The sequence below is a fragment of the Ambystoma mexicanum genome, chromosome 5q (assembly GCF_040938575.1).
Source record: "Ambystoma mexicanum isolate Mex_15411 chromosome 5q, UKY_AmexF1_1, whole genome shotgun sequence".
Taxonomy (NCBI): domain Eukaryota; kingdom Metazoa; phylum Chordata; class Amphibia; order Caudata; family Ambystomatidae; genus Ambystoma; species Ambystoma mexicanum.
The window spans coordinates 178,473,694-178,499,372 of record NC_090933.1 but is presented as its reverse complement, the minus strand read 5'-3'; the positions used below and the strand labels follow the sequence as shown (position 1 = coordinate 178,499,372).

Sequence of the window (25,679 nt, the reverse complement as noted above, 5' to 3'; positions counted from 1 at the left end):
CTAAACACACAATGGGTCCGTCGCTGACAAATCACCAAGACAGTCTCCCTCAATGCAAATCTAAGACTTATACAATTTAAAGTCCTGAATCACCTGCACTTCACCCCACAAATAATTGTGACATTCTCCCAAGGAAACTCTGCCAGATCGATGCCCTAAGTGCCATGCCACAGAAGCTGACTCATTCCACATGAACTGGGCTTGTCCGCTCATCCTGGAGTTCTGGGGAAAGGTGGCGTGCACCCTGAGAAACATACTAGACATCCCATTCCCTCCTACCCAGGCCTCCAGATAAGGTGCGTACTAGGCCTTTTTACGCATGAAAATCTTGTAAATACGACAGCTTTATTAGTTTCCGGTGTACATTTACACACAAGTTTAGAGCAGAGGGCAGTGCAAAGGTCAGGTTACTTGACAGAAACCAGAAGGCTTCTTTTGATTTGTATCTACATGGATGTAATTGCAAGCCATGGATAAACGCCTCTGAAACACATTGCATTTCTCTGAAGCCTTTCAAAAAAAGAAACTGCACACTGTGATAGAAGGAATGCTTTATTTCCATTCAGCTTCTGCTGTGTTGCTGTTCATGGAGCAAATAGAAGCACTGTGCATAGTTTGCTAGCATTTTAGGATTGTAAAATGAATCAGATGGAAAACTAAGTTGCAATTGAGAATTCATATTTTGTAAAAAATTATGCTTTTTTAACCAGTGAAAGCAAACCAGTATTGCACAATTGTATTCCTGTGCTGTGTGCATAGTCATGCGGAGGCAGGTCAGTTTTACACTTATAATTTAAACTACACTCCAATTATGAAAACAGTGTGTACAATGATAACCACGGTCCAGTTTACATCCATTCAACCTTCCAGTCAATTGGGGTACATTACTATAAATGTCAGTGGCAGCAGTCTTTGTTCAAGGGTGATTGTCATTACACCAATCACAGGTCTTCTAGCCTCTCAAATCTTCAAGACTACAATTAAAACATCCAAAACCTTACTCTCCAGGAAACAAGCTACAAATAGAAAGTCGGCAAAAGCTGTCCCTGGCATAAGGTATTTATCTTCCTGTAGCGCTTCATACAGGGTTTGTCCAACAACTAGGCACTGTGATTATTATACCTCAGTCAATACTCAGTTAACCAACCTCTGTAGGATGTTAGCCAATAAGATAGCTTAGCCGGTTGAGCACTCATTGCTGCGATCTGTAGCCTTTCAAGATCAATGAGAGTACCGACTTCAGTTTGATGATAATTGTGATCAATATGTTGTATGTACAGCGCTTTGCCAAAAGCGCTATATAAATTAACCATTTGACCATGAGACTACATAAATAGCATGGAGTCCTTGCCTCGAAGCACTGTTGTACCATTACATTGGCATTCCATTAGGTAGTAATAATTCCAGGAATCGAGGACTTTTATTAAACATCAAAAGACAATTCTGCTATTGGACCTCAAAATACACAATACAAATCATGCTTGCGTTACTATGTAATTGGCTAGGTTTTTGTGTTTTAAACATTAGGGCTGTACCGAACTTCGGCTTCGAGTCCCTATTCTGCCGAAGTTCGGCTGAAATACAGCTATCCGGCTTCGGCAGAATAGTTTCTGTTTAGGGACTCGAAGCCGAAGTCCACTTTCTATGATTAGCTGCCCTCTCCCTGTTTGGGAGATGACAGCCAATCATAGAATGTTTGACAGTGTTCAGGCTGCAGAAGCCAAACAAGCTGTTTGCCTATTGGCTTCTGCAGTCTGACCACAGAGGAACCAGCCTAACGTGTTGAAATAGGAAGCGAGGGAAGGGAACAGTTCTTCCCGTCCCTCACTTCCTATGCCAGCACCCGGACCCAATCACCAGGTAAGTGACGCCCCCCCCCCATACCCCCTCATCACGGTGAGGCCGCGGGGCCTCAGGGAACCCCCGCGGCCTCACCGCAATAATGTTTTGTTTGTCGGGCCACCGGTGCAAAGCCGGTGGCCCGACGTTTATTTTGCATTGGGGGGCTGCTCCTACAGGAGCGGCCCCCCCAGACTCATGAGGCCGCCGGGGCACTTTGCCGACCCCGGCGGCCTCGGTGCCCCCCATCCCCCTCACCACGGTGAGGCCGCGGGGCCTCAGGGAACCCCCGCGGCCTCACCGCAATAATGTTTTGTTTGTCGGGCCACCGGTGCAAAGCCGGTGGCCCGACGTTTATTTTGCATTGAGGGGCCGCTCCTACAGGAGCGGCCCCCCCAGACTCATGAGGCCGCCGGGGCACTTTGCCGACCCCGCCGGCCTCGGTGCCCCCCATCCCCCTCACCACGGTGAGGCCGCGGGGCTTCAGGGAACCCCCGCGGCCTCACCGCAATAATGTTTTGTTTGTCGGGCCACCGGTGCAAAGCCGGTGGCCCGACGTTTATTTTGCATTGGGGGGCCGCTCCTACAGGAGCGGCCCCCCCAGACTCATGAGGCCGCCGGGGCACTTTGCCGACCCCGGCGGCCTCGGTGCCCCCCATCCCCCTCACCACGGTGAGGCCGCGGGGCCTCAGGGAACCCCCGCGGCCTCACCGCAATAATGTTCTGTTTGTCGGGCCACCGGTGCAAAGCCGGTGGCCCGACGTTTATTTTGCATTGGGGGGCCGCTCCTACAAGAGCGGCCCCCCCAGACTCATGAGGCCGCCGGGGCACTTTGCCGACCCCGGCGGCCTCGGTGCCCCCCATCCCCCTCACCACGGTGAGGCCGCGGGGCCTCAGGGAACCCCCGCGGCCTCACCGCAATAATGTTTTGTTTGTCGGGCCACCGGTGCAAAGCCGGTGGCCCGATGTTTATTTTGCATTGGGGGGCCGCTCCTACAGGAGCGGCCCCCCCAGACTCATGAGGCCGCCGGGGCACTTTGCCGACCCCGGCGGCCTCGCTGTGAAATGTGCCTCACCCCTTGAGCACGGTGAGGCCGCGGGGCCACAGGGAACCCCCGCGGCCTCACCGCAATAATGTTGTGTTTGTCGGGCCACCGGGCCAAAGCCGGTGGCCCGAGATTGTATTGCATAGGGGGGCCTAAAAAAAAAAAAACTATTCGGCTCACTATTCGGCTCCGGCCGAATAGTTGACAAACTATTCGGTATCCGGCCGAATACTAAATATGCTATTCGGTACAGCCCTATTAAACATATACATGAGAGATCAAATGACCAGACCTTAGAGAAATAATGTAAGGTGTATTGTCACAATCCAGAAAGCTGCCGCAGGATTTCCATACAGTTTTTTAACACGTCGGATGGATGTCACATACATTTTACTCTCTTGCAAATGAGAAAGGAGAAAAGTCATTTTTACTCTCTAAAAATCACAGTTACTCTCAAAGTTTAAAAATAGGGAGTAAAATACTCCCACCTCAAAATCTTATCTGGAGCACTGCTCCTACCCCACTGATACATCTGCTGGTTGATATTGGGAAGGTACCCACTAGGTTGCCTGTGCAACAGCAAAACGTAATATCCTGAGAAACTGCAAAAGCTAGGACTGCCCCAACTACACAGGCATGGCTCAGGGACCTGACCTATATAAACGAGTGTGAGGGCGGCTTTGCTACGCTTTCTCTCGCCCACAGACCCAAAGACATATGGGTGCCATTCCGTTCCTAGTCGAACAACACAAAGCATCCCAGATCACTTTATCTATGAGCCCTATACTGTTGGAGGGGTTATAAAAACGTATTTGAATGTGCACCAAAGTACGAGATAAATGTAATGTGCTTCATGGTTGTATCCGTCAATTATATAAAGTTTTTTTTAAAGAAATGGAGGAAAACTACACGCCCAGAAATCCCAGCAAGTAACCTTCTTACACATGGCCACGGTAAACTGGAGAGCACTTCTAGTACTATGCTACTGTAACTTAGATAATGTGACACTGACATAGCGTCTTGAACATTCGAAAACAAACTCATTGTTTCTTCTATGGAAAGCCAGGCATATGATCAATACGCACCTTTTCTTGCGACAGTCTGCTGGGGCACTCCCCCAGACCGCCTCTGCACGGGCACAGGCTGCTGCTCGCGCCTGGGCTCAGGGGCCCTTAAGGGACCCCGTTGTTGCCGCTGGCTACATACGGTCCTCACTGCAGAGACTGTTTCTGTGATCTGCAAGTAGCAATAGCGGGATCCTGGCCAATGTTTCGCACACAGTCCACTCAATTGGGGCAAAGGTCGCAGCAAGCGTGCGACGAGAAAAGCAGCCCGTGGGAAATTCATGTTATAAACCAACATGAAAGATTAAGATTTAACTTGGTCCTCGGACACAGACGTTGCCCTTCAACCTTTCAACATGATACAACAACTAGACCGCGCATTCGGAATGGTCGCGCATAGGAGACAAGGCCATCTTTGATGTTACACAACTCATTGCTTGGACCGCACTGTCAAAGCATATGTATCACACAGTCTGTCTTTTGTTTTCATTGGGGACTACTTCAAAGAGGCATCATGCACCTGAAGTATTTATCAGTCACTTAATGCACAACCGTTGCAGGCTTCAAAGGTAGCCACATAATCATCCTTAAACTGGCGTTCAAGTACAGAGAGAGCGCTTCCGGTCGCCAAGCTGCGACACGGCACACGCACGGTCTGACTCTCGCTGTATCAAGGTGCTGCTAAGGTAAGCATGACGAACTGTGTATGCAAATCCTACTGCTGGCGTGTTTTTGAAACTGGTTTGTGTGTAGTTTTCACATTTTTCGTTTTCCATTATCTCTATTTTGCAGGGCGTCGCCTCTGGGCGCTATTGCCCACCGAAAACATTTGTTTGGTCGCCATGGCGATGGGACGCGGCTGGATCCCTTCGCAGCATACTGCGTTACTCAAGAGAGGCGGAGCAACTGGCAGCGAGACCGCCCCAACCCGCGCTCGATTATTGGGCATGCGCCCAGGGCTTCCCACCTGCAGGTGAGATAACTGATTGAAGCTCTCCACCGCACCCGGGTCAGAAATGTAGCACATTGCACAAAAAGTGTTTTGCGGGTGGAAGCATTATGCGAGTTTTGCGTGGCCATACCTGAGAAGCAATCCAATCCAACCCAGTCATGTTTTGCTTGGAATTCTGGATCTTGTAGTTTCCTACATTTCAAATAAAGAATTTATTTTATTGTGCCTTTTGTTTCGCGCTTATACATAAAGAAGTAAATTGTGTTTCAAAGCGCCCACAGAGCAGCGAGGAGGGAACATGAAAATACGAGGCAAAAATAATAAAGAAGAGGAAGAAAGAGCAGGTCCTAGGCCTTATGAGCATTCTGAACGTGCAAGTTCAGAGAGGGAGAAGGCAGGGGGGAGCGGGATGTGAGTGTAATACAACGAAGGACTCTGGGTAGTTGAAGGCAACTCTTAGTTTATTTAGCAGACCCTGTGGCACACCGCCACGACGACCATCTCAACCTTCCTCACTGATGTGAGGCTGGAATGCTCACTACGCGAGGCTTCTTCTAATTATCGACAGCGTGGGCGGACCCACGCAGGCACTTCCCCATCCAAAAGGATGATGTGCACCTCCCCACCAATCTTGCACACAACCCTCACTTTCTCATAACTCCTCCCACCACCCAGTCTACCCCGCAAAATCTAACAGCACACTGCTCCTTTCTCTGCCTCTCACCCCGACTCCTCCCAGCAAAGCCTTCCCACTCAGTTCAGCCACTCCCAGCGCAGACATCCGAACCTTCATCAACTCTCTCTCCTCAACATACCTCTCGCACGTAAGCAGAAAATGTCGCACAGTCTCAGGCACCCCACACACCACACAGTCCCTCGACTCACGCTTCCCCACTCAAAACAGACTGTCATTCAGCCCCACGTGCCCTATCCTCAACCGATTCAGCATCAGCTCCTCCCTCCTCCTCCATTCCAGTTTCCCTGCATCCACCTTCACAGACACTTTCTCACGGACACCAAACATCCACCTGCTCTTCACCCCACTCTCCCACCTCTCCTGCCACTCACCCATAACCCGCTTCACCACCACAGCCTTCACCTCATCCATACTCAAAGGTATCCTCACATCAACCGTTCATTTCCTCATACCCGCACCCGCCGCCAAATCCACCAACTCATTACCCAAAATGCCACTGTGACTGGGAACCCACGCCAACTCCAGACCCATCCCCCCCCACGCGCACACCGATCAATCTTCTTCCTGATGTCCAAAATCACATCCTTCCTATCGCCATCCCCTGCCACAATCACCTGCAACCCATTCAATGAATCCGAAAACACCACCTTCTCAAACCCCAACTCGCACACCCTATCAACCGCCAATGCAATCGCCACCAACTCAGCCGTACAAATCGATATGTCACTCGTCAGTCGCCCCACTTTATACTCCCCAGTGCTTTCCAGATAATACGCCATACCCACTCTCCCAGACGCAGGATCCTTCGAACCATCCGTGAACACCTTACACCCTTCCTTCCCTGCCACATACTCCTGACCCAAAGTCTTGATCTCACCCCACAAACCCCGCTTCTTTGACACCACACTCGCCAACTCCAAACACACCTTTGGAGACCCCATCATCCACATCGGCCATCTCACCAAATCCGTACCCGTCACAGCCAACAACTCATCCACACCCCACTGCACCCCCTTCTCCCACATGTGAAACCCCAAGTGCCCCCCTTCCTCCTCCACCGGTCCCTATAATAGTCAAACCTCCAATTATACAGCAAACATTCACACACCGGGTGAGCCACACTCTTCGCACTGCACTTCACTCACCACCTCATATTCAACGCATCCCTCCTCAACCCCAACGGCATCTCCCCCACAAGCACCTGCACGCATTCACTGGAGAAGACCTCATCACACCCTCAATGCCCTCGCCTGCACCCTATCCAACCGCAGCTTCTGACTTGCCGTGAAACCCACAGCCACCTGACATCCAAAATCAGTCACACTCAGAATCAACCCCTTATACAACATTCATAAACACTTCTGCTGCGCACCCCACTCTTTCCCAGTCACCGCCCGCAACAAATTCAACCTACGTTTACACTTATCCACCATACCATCCACCTGCAAATTCCAGTTCAACTTCCTATCCAAAATCACCCCCAAGTACCGAAACTCTTCCACGCTCTTCACCCTCACACCTTTCAAAACCAAGTCCAACTCCTGCTGCACTCTTCTCCTCGAGAAAACCATACTCACACTTTTATCCAGACACGAGAAGCCCCATTTCCCACACCACTCCTCCATACGCACTATCGCAGCTTGCAGCCGACTCTGCACCAACAACAAACTCCGCCCTCTTACCCATACCACACAATCGTCTGCAAGAAATCCACCATCACATTAAACAGCATCGCACTAATCACACTCCCCTGCGGCGTCCCATTCTCCATCTTCCAAACCTCAGACATCACCCCCCTCACTCTCATCTGAAAGGTCCTATCAGCCAAAAACGCCCTAATCCACCGAAACATCCTCCCCTTCACACCCATCTCCAACAGTCTCACCAACAACCCACTCCTCCACACCATATCATACGCCTTCTCCAAATCCAAAAAGAACGCCCCCACCAGCTCCCCATCGCACAACGCCTCCTCCACACCAGTCACCAACCTCACTAACGGATCTGCCACTGACCGATTCCTCCTGAACCCACTCTGAAAATCACTCAAACACCCATTCGACTCCAAGTAAAACCCCAATCGCTCAACCACCATCCGTTCCATAATCTTACACAGCACAACAGTCAGCGCAATCGGCCTATATGACTTACACTCTGTAGGGACCTTGCCACCCTTCAAAATCGCCACCACAATCGCTCTTTTCCACAACCTCGGCAAAACTCCACTCTTCCAGATCTCATTGAACAGATCCAACACCTCCAACTTACATTCCACTGGCAACTTTTCCAAAAATAGATACTTGATCCCATTCACTCCTGGACTAGACCGCTTCCCCTTCCGAATCGCCCCATCCAACTCCACCACTCCCGCGTCTCCTCCTCAACCACACCCATACCTAGCATCACTGCCTCCGGGAAGTTCCCTGAACTGTGCACTCCCACAAAATACTCGCCCCCCCCCCCCCAACAAATTCGCCTTCTCCCCATCCTCACTGACCACCTTCACCCCTTTCAACAGAACAGACATGCCACCCTGCGACCTCATCAACCCAGACATCCGCTTAAACTGCTTCCAAACCTCACCCACACCAGAATTACTCCTCAGAGACCCACAATAGCCCCTCCAATATCCACGCTTCCTTTCCCTAATCACCCTCTGCACCACCGCCTTAGCCTTCTTATATGCCAACAAATCCTCCAACATTCCCGATCTCGTCGCCCTGGCCCTAGACTTCTTACGCGCCGCCACAGCCCGTGAACTTTCCACCAACCACCAAGGAACCTCGACCTTCCCACCCTTCCCCTTCACAACCTCTGGAACTGCCACCACTGACGCCGCTCTCATTCCCTGCACCAGATGCTCATTCCATTCATCCACCCCCCATCCCTATCCCGAGAAACAATCAGTTCCTGACATAATCCCTTATACATCAGCCTTCCTAAAATTCAACCGACTCCCATGCATCGGGGACCTGGCCCCCACCTCACCCCTCACAGTCACCAAAATGGCAGAATGATCGCTCCCCATATCCCCATCCTCGCGCACCTCCCAATCACATTCACCCGCATTTGCAGCACACACACAGGTCAGATCCAAACATGACAACTTCCCAGTCCTCGCATCCAACCGCGTGCCCGAACCATCATTCAGCAAAAACGGACACAATTCACCCGCCATGCCCTCCAACAGTTCCCCATTCGCATCCGTCCGATCACTACCCCACAACGTATTGGCACTGTTGAAATCGCCACACAAAACGCAAGGTCCCACATGTCCCCTTATCACTCCAGACAGCACATCCACATCCACCACCTCACACAGATTATAGTAATTCAGCACCAATACTTCCGATCCCCCTACCCGAATCCCCGCCCCGATAGCCTCCACTGCTCCATCTACCACAATCTCCCTTGCAACCAACCCCTTCCGAACTGCCAGAGCCAAACCCTCCCTGCCTCCCCCAGCCTATCCTTACGAAAGAACTCAAAACCCGGAATCGCAAACCTCAGATCACCCCTTAACCACGTCTCCTGAATACAAACCACATCAACCTTCAATTCCCCACACAACACTGCTTTCAACTCCTTCCCATTCCTCAACAAATTCCTCGCGTTCTACTGCAAAATTCTCAGGCCGACACCCCACTCTGCTTCTGCACTTTAGCAACCTTCCTAAACACATCCTGTTCCAACACTCAAAAACTTCCTCCCCGCTTCTACCACTCCTTTCGTAAGATCCGACACACTGACAGGCAAATTCCCTTGAACCAGCTCCAGCACGCTCACTATAAAGCACATAAACTCAGTTTTCGAGACAACCACCATTTCCACGCCTTTCACCTCACCCACCAATCTCTTCCTTCCAACAGCCTCATCCTTCACCGGCTCTCCCCCACACACCTCACTCACTACCCTTACCGGTTTCACCTTTGCCACAGCCTCCGCATAAGACAAACCTTCCGCCGCCCTCGCCTACACCACCTCTCTCGCCACCCTGTGGCTCTCACACCCCCTAAACGCAGTAGAGTGTCCCCCCCCCACAATTCACACACTTCCCCGGGGTCTCCACCTTGCATTCCTTAATATCGTGATCTCCTCCCACAGTGCCTCTCATTCCTGCATACTCTCGCTACATGTCCAAACTGCTGACACTTATAACACCTCAAAGGCAACGCTACATAAACTTTCACACAGAACCTCTGGTAACCCAACTCCACCACCTCCGGACACTCCGCCCTCGCAAACCTCACTGCCACAGTCGTAGACACCACATTCCCTTGTGCATCTCTCCTCCCCAACCTCCACGCCTCCTCCACCTCAGACATATTCACAGACACCGGCACTCCATACAGCGCCCCCTTAAACGACACACCACTTTGATCAAACACTCGCACCGCATGCCTACCCAGACATCGCACCTCCAGAATCTTAGCCTTACTACCAGCATCCATCCTCTCCACCAACAACCGGCCCCCAGCCACCACTAGCACCCGAGTGACATCCCCCACAGCCGCCTTCACCCATCCAGTAATCGCCATCGGATTTTCCCCCAGAAACGTCTTCTCACGACTATCGGGCTTCAACACCACCTTCCACACACTCACACTGCATCTGCTCCACCCCAGGCACACCGCTCCCTGTGGCCCCCAGCCCCTCCAAAGCACACTTTTTTCCTGGGTCCCCAACCCAGAATTGCCCCGGTCCAGCCCCCCTCCAGAATTTCTCTGTGGAGACCTGCTGCGATGCCGCCCCTCACTTCCCACCTTCCCCCCCCCCCGCTCCACAGATGTAGATTTTGCAGTCGGCGTCCTCCCCCCTCTTCGCCCCCTCCTCCACCCCCCTTCTTTTCAGCCTTCCCATTCCCCTTTGCCATCCTTACCACCTCCTCCAAGCACACTCACCCACTGCACCCGCCTAGAGAGTCCGCTCCGCCTCCTCGAGCCCAGCACCCTCCACCCAGACACTGCTCCGTCCTGCCTGGGTCCGCCTCCTCATCTGATGAAACACTGCTCTCTCCCTCTCCCGTCTGCGCACAGCCGGGTGTGTTTCGCACTTTGCCTCCGGAGTATCTCACTGGGCTACCACTACGTGAGGCAGGCGAGCATTCCGTCCTAGCACGCAGATCACATTATGACACATCTCTCCCTCCCCCCCCCTCCCTGGAGAAAACAGAAATGAACACTATAATCCAAAATGGAATCTAGCGGGCTGTGTGAAGCAGAAGGGAAGAAAGAGCTCCATAAAAGCAATGAGACATAAAATACAACCTGAAAATCACTATAAATGTGCGATAATAACTTGAAACAGAAAACCACTCACTTCTCATTCCATTACGTGCAATGTAGAGCCGCACAATGAGGAGCATGAAATTAACAAATGAACGACGGATAATAACTTGGAGCACAGAAAAATGTCTCACTCCTCGTTACACAATCTTTAATTCTCACAGGTGGCCTGCATACCCTTGCAGGCCGACCACCCTGCACCTCTGCAGCCTGAATTTTCCCATCACGCGACACAACACACCCTCCACCTTCGTGATCATCTCCTTCAAACATCTCTCCACCACCCTCCTATGAAGCATGCACACGCTGTTGCACAGGAAAATCGCACAAAACGCCTCCCAATCCGCCCTCCTGCTGACTAAACAACGGTGCCACACCCTTGCTTAAAACCGCAACTATCCTCTTACTCCACCCCAAACCGTCGTCAACCCCGTAACCTGTCCCCACGCAAGGAGACATGAATGCGCTGCTCCCCTTAGGAACAAACCTGGGATTCTTTACACAAACCCGATCACCCACTTGGACCACAACAGGTTTCCTTCCAACCTGCTGAAGCTTCACACGATCCTGACAACACTGCACCCTCTGCAACAACACAGCGTAACCATCAATTTCCAGTGCAACTGTCCTCAACTTCGAACCCGCCTTCCTACCCCTCATTAGTTCAGAAGGGGTTCTACCAGTCATCACCGAAGGGGTCCTCCTGTAGGCCGATCAAGCCTCAGACAAAACATCCTGCTACGATAGTCCATTCACTATGGCCAACTGGATGACTCTCTTTACGAAACCGTTCACCCTCCTCAACCAAACCATTCACGCTAGGATTGTACAGAGCGGTCTGATACCATAATACCTTAGAAAATCTTGCATTTGTTGGGAGACAAGCTGTACGCCATTGTCCATAACCACACTCGATGGCACCCCTTCTCTATCAAAAATCTTCTTGAAGAAACCGATCACCCTATCGGTGGTGACACTTTCGAAAGCCGCAGCCTCCACCCACCTTGATGTGTAATCCACCAAGAACCACAACCCACCCTGCAAACAATCCATTGGCCCCATAATATTGAAAGCCACTTTAGACCACACTTCGTTAGGCACTTCCACAGGGTACACGGGTTGAGGACGTATAACTTTACTATTATCGCTGAGTGCACAAGCCACACACTGTTTTATAACTGCTTCCACATCCTCATCCATGACCGGCCACCAATACACTTCCCGCAGTCTCCTCTTTGTAAGTGACATTCCCAAATGCCCTTCATGGGCCAACTCCACCAACCTAGTCCTTATACTAGCAGGTGGCACCAGTCTCTTATCCCCCTTGTGACACCCCATGGCTCCTCCGCCAACTCACACAGAACAAGCATGTACCCCTTTCCCTCTGTCCTGCCTTTGACTACATCCCACCCTCTCTGCAAACCTTCCCTAATCCAAGTTCAACATCCTTCGCTGATTCCACCTCCCACTCAGTTTTGTCCACCGCAGGGAGTACACATACTACTTGTGCACCCACATCACTCTCCTCCACATCACTGGGTGCCACCACAGGTAACCATGACAGGTAACCATGACAAACAGTCCGCCACCAAGTTCTTCTTTCCAGGGATATATTCTACCCTAAAATAAAATTCTTGCAAGTCTACCATCCATCTTGCTATTCTCAGAGACACTGACGCCGTACCTCTGGTAGTAAGCACATACACCAAGGGTTTATGATCTGTCTTTATTACATACGGGATCCCCCACAAAAACATCCTAAAATTCTTCGAGGCCCACACTGCGGCGAATGCCTCCCTCTCAATGACCGCGTACCTCCCCTCTGCCTCCCTCAAGGCTCTAGATGCAAAAGCGATGGGCTTACACACTCCATCTTGCCACTGTTCTAATACTGCCTCCACCCCAACCTTACTATTGTCAACTGTAAGCACTGTCCTATTTTTCGGACCAAAAGACCTCAAAGCCCGAGCCCCATCCATATCCTTCTTCAACAATTCAAATTCTACCTGCCACTCCCAGGACCAATGAAACCTGACATTCTTTTTCAACAGTGCACGCATGCAAAGCGTTTTTCCGTGTAAGATGGTATGAATTTCACATAGTACTCGGTCATGCCCAAAAAGGACCTGAGTTTCTCTTTATTAACAGGAGATGCAGCCTCCCTCATGACACTCCTGAGCTCCGCCTCACACCATCAGCGTCCAGGCTATGCCTCAAATATGACACACTTGGCACCCCTATCTGACATTTGGACAGTTTAACAGTCAAACCACTTCGCTGCAGAATTCGCATTAACTGGTGCACCCTGTCATCATGTTCCCTCTTACTCTTCGCCCAAACCAAAATATCATCCTGAAAATAACTGACACCAGAAACCCCTCCAAATGACTCCTTCATGAGACGCGGAAAAACGGCTGACGCAGAAGCCAAACCAAAAGGCATATAGCAGAACCTATAAGCCTATAAGCACCAAACGGAGTAACAAACTACGTCAAAGTCCGTGCCTCCACATGCAAATCAATTTGGTGGTACGCTGACGACAAAGTTGAAAACCACTCGGCGTGCCCCATCGTCAGAAGCAGCTCATTGATATTTGGCAGAGGATGGCGATCGACCCAAATACTAGCATTCAGTTTACTAAGATTGACCCACATCCTCAATCCCCCATCCTGCTTCCGAGCCAGCACTACAGGGGATAACCATTCTGAACTTTCTATCTCCTCTATGATGCCCGCAACTTTAAATTTTTCCAACTCGGATTTTAAGCCTTCCCTGGCCAGCACAGGAACCCCTCTGACCTTATGCACTTTGGGTACCCCCCCTCTCTTGAGCACGATCCATTGCGAGAATCCCTGTAACATCCCCTGTCGTTTCAACCTCAATCTGCTGCACAGTTATTGTGCAGATTTAACTTCTTCTGGCCCCTCCTCCACACCCAAAACTGGTATCTTTTTCCCAGGATGTCCAGGGCCGCCTGCTCATCCCATCCCAGCACACTGGCACCCTTGTGCGCCGCATGGTTTACCATGTGTGGTGCGGCCCCTGAACTCGATTTGCGCCCACTCATATCCCATTACCTTTATAGGCACCTGCCCATACGCACTCGGATTGATAACTGGGGGGCTTGAGATCTGCCACCTTCTTTCCAAACTTCTCCCTGTACACCTCAGGGGAAATCGTGCTGTTCGGAGAACCAGAATCCACCAACATTTCAAGGGATACTCCATTGACAGACACTACATCCCATGGCCCTTCAAGATGCAGGATCACACCTTGACTCTTTCTGGTGGTGTCAACCACATTCTGACACCCTTGACCACCTTCAGAGTCCATCATCCCGATTGTCTGTCTTGCCTGTGCACCGCCCTCCTCCAAGTTTGCCCTGCATATTCTGGCATAATGTCCTCTGGTTCTGCACCGTCTGCACTCAACTGCTCCGGCTGGACATTCCTTGGCCCCTGTTACATGACTGGACCAACCGCATCCCTCCTTCAGTCCACCACTATAGTTCCCCTTGCTCACCCTGACGGATTGCCCCTCAGACTTTTCTGGTTCTTCCTGAAAACGCTTGCACACCTCCTGTACGACGGTAAAATGGCTTGCACCGACTCTCCTTGACCATGCTTGTACGCTTTCTCTGTGACGATCTGAACGCTGGCACGCAATTCCTCTATTTCTCTTGCAATTTCTATCACCCTCTCCAGCGGAGGATCTCTCACTATCCAAAGTCTCTCCCTGACCTTGGTACTGCTGGTTCTCATCATTATTTGATCCCTAATGTACACATCCTGTACACCAGTAAACCTGCACGTGTCGCAGCTCCATAACATAGGAGTCAATGCTTTCCTCAACCCCTTGTACTCTGGAGAAAAAGTGATTAAGTTCCAGCAACACATTGATCATTTTCCCAAACCGCCCTTCCAACCTCTTAAGGGCAGTCTCATAGGCACTCGCCACTCTCTCTCCCTCTCCAGCACTAGCTAAGTATACCTCCTCACCTGGCAAGTGCCTGAAGATCCAGAGTCCTTCAGTCCCAATGCAATTCAAAAGCGCTGCCTCCTTTTCATCATCGCTGAATTTTGCTCCCCCTGCAGCTCTCATGTAAACTCTAAAAGCATCTACCCATAAATTCCATGAGACGGGTGGTTCCCCTGGAGCCATAAGAAAAGCCGGTGGGGATCTTGCACTGCTGTGCTGCATGTCTACGGTGTGCCCAAATTTGCTGCTTCTAGCTCAACCCCAGCAGAACCAGGTACACGTGCCACCCCTGGGTAGCGCACCTTTAAAGCGTTAGTGCAGCCTCCCCACACGCCTCTGCTGCGCCATGCCAATATCCTTGATCAGTTGCAGATTGGACAGGATAGCCAGCAGACTCTAATTTGAATGCCACCAACAGCTAAGGGCTGTCCGCAGTGTGTAAGGAGTATACTTCGGCTTTTTACATTTTTTTTTTTAATGTTCAAGAAATACCTGTGATGATGCCCCCAGTCCACTATGGCTCCGCCGCGTGGTGTTTCTTCCTTCCGCCCAAAGCACCGCAGAGAACTTCCTTCTCATTCCACTCGTAGGAGCGAAACCGCCTCTGTTTACCGTTGCTCAATAACCAAGGCAATGGCTGCCAGCGCGCAGAGGTTCTAGGTATGTTTATCTAGCTACTAATGTCCACCGCCCACGGTGTTCCGCTTCCCCAAACTCTGGTAGGAGGCACAATCGGCAAGCGTATTTCATGCCCCAGAGGCTCTCAATCGCTCCAGCTGCTGCGACCATGCAGAGAGGGAGCCAAACCTCCAGTACCGCCCCCTCACTCTGCCGCCTATGCGTTCAGTCCTGCACGCATGGGTCCCCACACAGGGTCTGCTCCTCCTGAAATATCCTCATCGCCAGTGATGCAACGAAGGACTCCGGGTAGATGAAGGCAACTATTAGTTTATTTAGCAGACCCTGTGGCACACCACCACACCGACCAGCTCAACCGTCCTCTCTGATGCGAGGCTGGAATGCTCACTACGCGATGCGGGCGAGCATTCCATCCTAGTACGCATATCACATTATGACAAAAGTGCTAGGGGTTCCACAAGTGCTAGGGAGTAAGCTGTTAAGTACCTGGCAGAAAACAATTGTGTATAGGCACTTTATAAATGCAATATCATATCGCTATAAAGAGTGGTCAACTGCCATAAGGGCAGGTCTGTGAGACCGCACAGGCCAGTGGACGCCAAAAGGGGAGTTCTGCGGGTGGGCGAAGGCTCAAGGCGATTGGGGCTGCAGTGAAGAAGGACCCAGAAGTACATACACATAAGGGCCCTGGTCACCAACCTCAGTCACTGTGGGGTTTAGCAAGGGAGGAAGAGAGGGAAGGAGGAGGTGAAAAGGAGTCTTGAGGAGCTTCCATAATTTGAGGAGATCTGACTGAAGATGTAGAGGAAGGGGGAGGCTGTTCCACGGGAGGCTAGGCCAGCGAGAAAAGAGATCGTCCACCAGCTTGCTTTTTAGAGAAGCGTTTGAAGTAGGGAAAAAGCGAATGAAGTGCCACAAACACAACCGGGGGGGCCTGGGGTGTTTTTAATGTTTTTTTTTTTATTAAAGATTTTGGATAGATAGTTCAGCATGATTCATGTTTAATAAGTGAAGAATTTGCTTTAGGTTTTAACAATGTTGATATATGATACTCGGAGCATTCCATAACCATCACTAAAATTATTGTACATCAATAAACACACAATAACAGAGGTTCACAATTCATTAACATTTTCACTTATATGGTCTACTTATACAGTGAATACATCAGTATTGGTAATCGGATCCCATACCATAATACAACAAGGTCCCACATTTTAAATTGCAGATTTGTGTCTTGACTGTAACAAGGCCTAGCTGATAATTAGGGGATTCAGCAATTACAATGGTTGATAGTCCAATACTGTGGTTACTTTTATAATATACATTCACAGTGAAAACAAACAATAATTATGATACAAGTCATTCCTACCACCAATTTCAATTGCAGAATCAAGTCTTAGATGTGTCTAGGCTTAGATGATATGTAAGGGTTAAGTCTGCTCTAGATATCCACAATCTACCTACTCATAAAAAGCAATTAAGAGAACTGTCTTCATTGAGCCCCTTGGGTTGCACTGTGTCGAATAGGTGAATCCAGTATAGTTCCCTCTTCAAGAGGAGGACCTGGTAATTGCCTCCTCTTGGAGGACGTTTCACTACTAATATTTGGAATTTGTTTTGTGCTATTGTGTGTTTTTGGCCCATACAGTACCTGGCTACCAGTGATTTCTGATTCTTGTGCCGAATGTTTGATATGTGCTCTGTCCACCTCTCTTTAGCGGGCCTCGTTGTTTGGCCCACATATAATTTGCCACAGGGCCATTTGATCATATAAATATCACCTGCAGTGAGACAAGTTGTCGCGATTCGAGGGTTCCACGATCAGTCTGAGGAATCACTTGGGTTAGATGCCGCTAAAGTAATTCAGACTTCCTTCCTGAGAGCACAGCTTGCAGGGAAAAGAAACACCTGTCAGGCCAAGGGCTCAGGCAAAAAGGCAGAACGCACAGCGGAGCTAGAGGGAAGAAAACAAACAAAGCAAATATTACATACCGTTTGTTGACAATTCCAGTCCCTCTACCCCCTCCGAGCCCCACAAGCTTACCTGTGTATTCTTTTCCTTCAGCGGAATACCTACTTGTGACAATACACAAGAATGGGAGTGCGTGAAGGTCAGGGGAAGTTTTCTTGCTTGAATGAAGGGGGACCATAGACTTTCCTCAATGATGGATTAGTGATGTCAACAGTAGAGTGTCCCCCATTCCAATGAGTGAAAACAAAATCAAATGTTCCAAGAGCAAGTAGGCAAAAGAAAACAGCAGAGCGTCCCACTATCCAAGGAGTGAAGCCAAGTGTCTCAAGATCCAAGGGGGCGGAGTAAATGATGAGCACAGCAAAGCGTCCCAAAAAATCCCACAAGTGATGAACACAGCAAAGCGTCCCAAAAAATCCCACAAGTGATGAACACAGCAAAGCGTCCCAAAAATAACCAAGAAGTGAGGTTTCTCCACTCGGGGAGCGGGTGGCCAGGAGTGATTTGAAGACTACGGGGTTGAAGGGAGCCGGAAACCAGACATGAGAAGCAGAATCCAAAACAAGTCCGAGGTGTATTCCGTGGTCGAGCAGGGGAGTTGATCAAACGAAGGTCTAAGGCAGAACCAAGGAGACGATAACAAGGTCCAAGGTCCAAGGTAAGCATAGAATTCAGGAACCAGAAAGGCAAGAAAAAGGGGAGAAGGAACTTATTCCAAGAGCGTAGCTCGCGTAACGCAATGGTTTAGGAGCACCGGCTTACTGGGGGCGTGGCCAATTATAGGAAGTGAAATGCAATCGAGGCGTGGAACGCACGCAAAAAGAAAGTAAAAAACGTTCCAAAGGTTCCTTGCGGGCATCGTCCTCTTGGGAGATGTAGTTGATTACCGGCGGTGGCGTCGGCGTTGCCGCAAACGCCAAGTTAAACGCCACGGGCTTCTCCCCTGGGCATAAGAATACCCTAAGAAACCGGGGGACGTGACACAAGTGGAGTAGTCTCTCAAAGTGTATTTCTTGCCATTGTGTGGGTGGGAGATAACACTCCCCTTAATTACATTATTGCAGTGTGTACATCCTAAACATGGGAATGTACTTTTTTAATTTTTAGTTTTAAGCAACCGTTGTTTGTCTTTCGGTGCTTTCTCTGCTTTCACTAACTTGTATTTCAGATTCCTACCCCTTTTAAAGCACATCATGGGTGCCTTGGGGAACAGTTTCAAGAGTATGGGGTAATTGTGAAGGACATCCCAGTGTTTCATTATAGTTTTACTGATTTGAAACTGTCGAAAGAATTTAGATATATAGAGAAGCGGTATATCACCTTCCTTAGCCTTAGGCTCCATTAGTTGAGCTCCTGATAGATCTGCAGATCTTTCTTTGGCTTCATTGAGAATGTTTTCAGGATAGCCCCTCTGTTTGAATTTATCAAGTGTTGAGCATTCAATGTCCAGTCCAGCAGGGTCTGAGATTATTCTTTTTAACCTTTTAAGATCGTACTATATGATAAACTCTTTAGCATTGATCTCGGGTGAAAACGTGTGTAGTGTAATTGTTTGGTCTGTCGGTTTGTGATATACTCTGGTGACGATAGCGTCTCCCTTAATCTCCACATTAACATCTAGGAAATGTAATGTAGGACTGCCAATTTCCATTGTAAATTTAATCCTTGGATGTACCTTGTTAAGATAGGTAAAGAAAGCCATAAACTCATCATGTGTGCCGCACCAGATCCTGAAAACCTCATGGATGAAGCACGTCCAGATCAGTATCCTTTCCTGCGAATCGCTTCTCGTCAAACTATCTCTCTTCCCCCCCCCCCGCCCCTCCCCTCAACATTCTCCCACAGCTTCCTAACCATCTACAGACCTCCTGGCTATGACGGACAATTCTGAAACAACCTCTGTGATTCGATAGCCACCATCCAAATAAACCATCCCACCCTCACTCTTCTAGGAGACTTCAATATCTGGCTAGACATCCCCACCAACCCTATGACCCACTCACTGGTCGACTGCCTAGATGCGCTTAACCTTCGCCTCCACATAAACGGGCTAACTCACTCTAAAGGACACACCCTTGATGACATCTTTAGCCCCCACAACCAGATACATCTAAGCCCCCCCCACACCTATCCTCTGGTACGATCACTTCATTGTGCCTCTCAACATTCGCTTGCCCAACCCCTCGACATACTCAAACCAGAACCCCCAAATCAACGCAAATGCTGGAAGAAACTAAAAATCCTCCCAGACCTAGCTGACGTGCTCCTCAATCTCCTCCCCCCAACCATCCATGAAATTAATCCTTGACCACTGACGCCTTTCACTCATGGCTCAATATCTCATTAATCCCGCTCACCCCCACTTGCCAATGCTCTGCTCGCCTTGGCCCTTTTCCTAGATGGTTAACACCAGAACTGAAGACTGTAAAACAACTGTATAAATCCCTCGAACGCAAATGGCGGAAAGATAAAACCAAACTGAGTAGTTCCTGTCAGGCGAATTTTGCCCACGTAGTGTAGCCGAAGAGTTCTTCTGACCATTATCCCCGCTGGCTGGGATAAACAACCAGTGCGATCTAGTAGCCAAAAGATAGGATTCCAAACGAAGACCAAGATGGCTGCAGTACTCGGGATTGGGTGCGCCGACACAGGAGTAGAGGTAGACTGCTTAGGACTGTAAGGAAAGTGATGGAAGTTATCCGTAACAGTAAGACAATGTAAACAATCAATAACAGAGCACTGACCTTTGAGTTAAGAACTCTCAACCCCAAGGGAGCGTGCCAGGCAATTTACCAGTTTACCCCTGTGAATAAGGAAATGCAACAATAAATGCTAGCGACTGGAATTGGCAGGCAAAATTATACAAGGTGAAATGTTCAGAATACACCCTTACCGTGAAAGAGACTGTACGGGAGCAGTTGAGGCAATGAAGATTCGAGGGTCCGTAGTGTGATGCAGGGAGTCCAAACAGAAACTACCCCGACAGAACGAGGACGCCTAAGCAGAATTCACAGGCAGTCTCAAAGTCTAAAGTAAACACAAAGTTTCAAATCCAAAGGAAAATCCACAACCAAAATCCGTAATCCAAGGCAGTTCAAAATGAAGTCCAAGAAATTCCCCAGGTAGTCCGCAAGATCCGAAGGAATATTGAAGCGGCTTAGTCTGAAAAGAAATCCGTAAGGCAACAAACATAGGCTTTATTCATAGTCCGTGGACGGTCCGAGGTCAAAGCAGTACAATGAAGGCAGCGAACAATTCCAGAAACCAAGGAGACAGAAGGCAGGCAGAATCCAGGGACAGTCCGAAGTACAATACACAGGGAGGCAGTTCCAAGAAGGGCAGGAAAAGGGAGGGACGGTAAACAAGAGTCAATGTTACAAAGTAACGCCACTGGAAACCAGGAAGTTCAGAAGCACCGATTGATTCACGGCGGCGCTTTTTAAACAATCACGTGAACACACTAGCATCACTCCGGAGGCAGGGCAACGCAGAAATGACGGGACGCCAGCGTTGCCAGGCCAACTTCCATGCACCTGGTAGTCCTCGTTTTAAAGGGCCAGAACCTGTCTGAGCGCGACTTTTCTTATAGAATCTTCTTGACCTTGAAGCTTTATTCATGACGATTCCACCCTGGCCCGGCACTATCGCCACTACAAAGCCAAAATCCGGAAAGCAAAAAAAGTCCACTACAACTACAATTCTCAACTGTGAAAACCCCAGCAAGGAACTCCACTAAATCATCTCTGAATTTACCAAACCAACCTGTACCACCACCCAATTGACCCCATCTTAGTCACTCTGCGACTCTCTCTCTCTCCACTTCTAAACAACAAACTGGCCCTCATGTCGCCGCCACGTAATCCACCCACCTTACCTGTCACCCCCCACCTGCCACAGCAACCGCAACCCAACCCACCTTCGACTCGTTCACACCAATATCAACAGACCAATTTCTCAAACTTCTCTCCGCCCGGAAACCATCCGGCTCCCCCTAAACCCCTTCCCAGCCTCAACCCTCAAAGAAATATTTGCATCTACCTGCACAGGAGAGTACGCAAGAACCATCATAAATGACTCCCTCTCATCGGGAATTTCCCCCAACGCCTTCAAAACTGCTCATGTCCAGCCTCTTTTAAAAAAAAAAAAAAATTCCCTTGACTGCAAAAACTACCGCCCCATCTCAAACACCAGGTTCTTTATCGATCAAACTGCATACTCCCAACTAAATGCCTTTGTCGAAGCGAACAATCTCCTAGACCCTGCACATTTGGGCTTCAGACCTCGACACAGAACCTAAACCACTCTGACCTCAATCTGGGACGACCTTAAGATCACTGCAGACTCTGCGGGATGCGCTGCACTTATCCTTCTAGACCTATCTGCCACCTTTTGACACAATCAACCACTCGATCCTCCTCAACCGCCTCCACTCCCTAGGAATCCATGGAAACGCTCTCCAGTGGATAGCATCCTTTCACAACAATAGGAACCAAATAACCCTCTCGCTTCCTTTGCCTCTGCCGCCCATCCAGTCAATACCGGGGTTCCACAAGGAGCGTGCCTATCAGCCTTCCTGTTCAACCTCTATATCTCCCCCTCCCAAGAATAATCCACTCGCACAATATCCTGTGTTATAACTACGCCAATGGCACCCAATTAATTAAAACTCATCAACTCAAACCCCAACTGTCAGCCCGACCTCGCTGCCTGCCTCCTTGACATTGATCGCTGGATGACCACAAACCACCTCCTCTTAAACCCCACCAAAATTGTAATTCTGGTGTGCGGCAACACCAAGCTTCACCCCCCATCCTCTACCCTGGCCATCATCCATGGGCAATCCACCGACCACCTCAACCTCAGTAGAAAACCTTGGATGAACTCTCGACCCTGAGCTAACCCTCTCTCGCCAAATCAACGTCTCTAAATCCTGCCATTACCACCTCAAAATCCTTCAATCCATTTTTCCGTACCTCTCCTTTCCCCAACAGACTCGGCACTGTCCAATTTATTGTAATGTCAAGACTGGACTATGCCAATTCCCTCTACCTTGGGGTCCAAGCATACCACCTCATTAAACTACAAAGAGCACAACAAACTGCAGCTAAATTGCTTCTAGCACTTGGCCCAAGAGATGACACCTCTTCAGCTCTCGGAACTTTCCACTGGCTCCCAGTTGGACGATGGGTGACTTTCAAAACCTTGTGCATCTCCCACCTAGCAATGCATAAAACCGGTCCTCTATACCTACAGGACAAGCTGATACCCTACCACCTCTGCCCCCCTCATTGTGATACCCAACACCAACTCAGTCAGGTTTGGAGGATCATCATTCTCAGCCTTGGCCCCCCACTCTGTGGAATTCGCTTCCGCCCCACATTTGTCACACCAAAGACTACATGTCTTTCCGCAAATTACAGAAAAAGAGGCTCTTCCCTTAAAGAATCAACGCTTAGAACAAACGGAATAAATAACCACAATAAACCAAAACCCAAGGTTGTTGAACAAAGAAAACAACGAGCAAAGGGATTGGATCGAACAGATCGAAAGACTAAAACAAATAATGTAACTAAAACCGATAGACTGAGTAAAATAAGATGGAAAGAATGGAACCGTGGAAGGGGATGAACTGAAAGGAAAGGATGGAATGGATAAAGTAGATGAAAAGGATGTACTAGACGGAGTGGGCGGAATGGATGGAGTGAATGGAATGGACAAAGTGGATGGAACGGATGGAGTGGGTGGACAGAACGGACAGAGTGGATGGAACGGAGGAAGAGGCTGTGTTAGGCAGAATCCTATGCAGTGCCCTTGGGGACCACTGCACAGAGTTAAGACTACACGTGGTAATTCAAGTTCACCTTTGGTACAAGCCAGTACTACACAGAAAGAGTGGTAGCAGTGCAGCAAGACCTATCTCGAGAGCAAATGAGCAGTAGTAGAGATTACACAAAGGACTACAGTTACTGTGACTCAAGCAAACACTGATTCAAGGTTTCTGGTTAAAAAATATAAGTACATTTATTTTTAAACTATCTGTTCACAAAACACTTCACTTCTAGTAAAATAAAACCACACTTCAAATACACTACACCCAACCAATTCCCCTTGCCGTATAGCGTACGCCAAGGATCTCTCAGGTTGAGTTCAGACATGTGGGCCAGTAACATGCGGGCTGTCCTCGTCATAGCCCTGGGTGGATCTGATGTACGATCCAACTGTATGTCGAGGATGGTTTTGATGACTCCAAGTGTGCTTTGGGTTACCTGGACAGTTTCCCAAATGGTGCATTGTAAAAGGCAGGGTCGTCAATGTTTGGGCCATAAACATTCATAAGCAATACTTTTTCCTTTAGGCGACTGTACTAGGACATATCGACCTTCCTCATCGCTATCTGTATTCAGGTGTGTGAATGGGACGGACCTATGTAACAACGTCATTACTCGCCTGGATTGTCTAGAATATGACGTATAATGCCGCTGCGGTCCCCAGTCAGGGACCAACTTTACTGCCTGGTAGTTCACCAAGTGCGTTTCCTGGAGGTGTACAATCTTGGGGCCCAGTGTGCATAAGTCATAATTTTCTTTCTTTTTATCAGAGAGCCCAAGGCCCGAACATTCCAGCTCAGTAAGGAAATGATATCCGTGTCGCCCTTATCCATAATCACTTGGGTGTATTATGCTGTGTGCAACGCATCCTCTTAAGTGTGCGTTCTTTACTTCCTCACATGTCATTACTTGGGTTTTTTTTGCTTTTAGTCCTTCTCTACCTCTCCTACCCTCATAGTTCCCCAAACCTCAACTATGTCCCCTTTCCCACCCTCCTCCCCTTCATTATTTCCCATCATGCGTCTGCAGCAAGCGGTATCTGCCGCAACGTCGCGGGCCAGGTAATTCTGGCTGTCTCAAGCTGCATATTCCTAGAACACATTCTGAATTTCTTTAAACACCACACTTCTCTCAACACTGATTCCAACCTCCCACAACAACTATTAAAAGCTAACAGCTAACATGAATGTATACAGAAGTTAAACAGTTTTATAACTTTGACATCTCTCGCCTCAGTGTTTACATGTCTCTTAATGAAGTCGTCCTCAATCACGACATCCAAATTGTCGTCGTCTGCTCTCTGTCGCTGTGCTGGAAGCGGTATGCTTGATTCGATGAAATTTGTTGCTTCCTCTGGGAACGTGAAAAGGTATGTTTTGTTGTTGTGTTGCAGCCTTAGCCTTGCAGGGTAAAGCATCGTGTAGGGCACTTGCCCTTTTCAAAGTAATTTCTTGATGCCAGCAAAGGAGTGTCTTTCTGTTCTGACTTGAGTGTCGTGTAGACCGTTGAAACCTCTGTCCTCAAGTGACGCACAGGGGAACTAAAAGAAACCCGCTGTCCGACCTTTGGGGCCACAGGTGGGAGATGTTACTTCCTGGATCCACAGAACCTCTGGAACACCAAGGCTGCTGTCAAAAAGAACAAGGTTAAGTACAAGGCAATTACAGTATATAATCACGATACCCAAAGAATCTGAATAGCCTTACCTATCCAGTGTTTGGAAAACCCAGGAAACCTAGGAGGGAGGTTCGAGACTCAGATGAGGCGGTCCCTATAACATGAGGACCGCAGACAAGTGTGGATGCAGGATGAACCACCTGTAAGACTGAAGGCGTGACTTGAATCCCAAAAAGGAAATGACGTAGAAGTTCAACAAGGTACCAAGGATGACCCGAAGGCAAGTCAGGTTTGTGTCCGAAATCCAGCAACAGGTAAACAGTTCCAAGCAAAGGTACAACGGGGTAATCCGAAGGAGTCCACGAGAAAGTTCCAAGATCAAGGTAAACCAGAAAAGCAAACCAAAACGTAACGCCAAACAGGGTCTGAAGACAGCTGAGAAGCAATGAGTGTTCCGTGTCTCAAGCTTTATATACTGTGCGTTTCGGGGTCATGTGACGTCCACCAAGGTCACGTGAGGAACGCCACTCTGGATCACGTGATCAGCGTGGAGATGTAACGCCGCCCCTTCTGCTGTATGGTCTCCATGGCAACTGCCAGTGCAGGAAGGGTTGCAGTCGAGCCCGTACACCATACATGGTACGGTGCTTTCGGTCCTTTGGGTAAACCGAATCACATGAGCCTCGAACCCTGAAAGGAGGTGTTGGTGAAATGTGAGCAGTATTCTGGTGTGCAGTGGGTCGGTGTGCAGAGGATCGC

General features: G+C 49.3%; 2 protein-coding genes across 3 annotated transcripts in view; one reads left to right on the top strand and one right to left on the bottom strand.

The window, feature by feature from the left end:
- TIMM21 (translocase of inner mitochondrial membrane 21) overlaps positions 1-4,315 on the bottom strand; it is a 251,204-nt gene extending 246,889 nt beyond the window's left edge. Inside the window, exon 1 of the mRNA XM_069620710.1 lies at positions 3,971-4,315. Coding sequence (XP_069476811.1) covers positions 3,971-4,247 — 277 coding nt within the window. The 5' untranslated portion in view covers positions 4,248-4,315. The remainder of the gene's footprint in view (positions 1-3,970) is intronic.
- A 102-nt stretch (positions 4,316-4,417) lies between these two features.
- The window catches only part of FBXO15 (F-box protein 15), a 758,839-nt gene continuing 737,577 nt past the window's right edge, over positions 4,418-25,679 (top strand). The window contains exons 1-2 of one of the 2 annotated variants that reach the window (XM_069620708.1): positions 4,418-4,635; positions 4,742-4,922. In XM_069620708.1, the coding sequence (XP_069476809.1) occupies positions 4,792-4,922 (131 nt within the window). In that variant the 5' untranslated portion in view covers positions 4,418-4,635; positions 4,742-4,791. The remainder of the gene's footprint in view (positions 4,636-4,741; positions 4,923-25,679) is intronic. The other variant, XM_069620709.1, reaches the window with a different exon arrangement.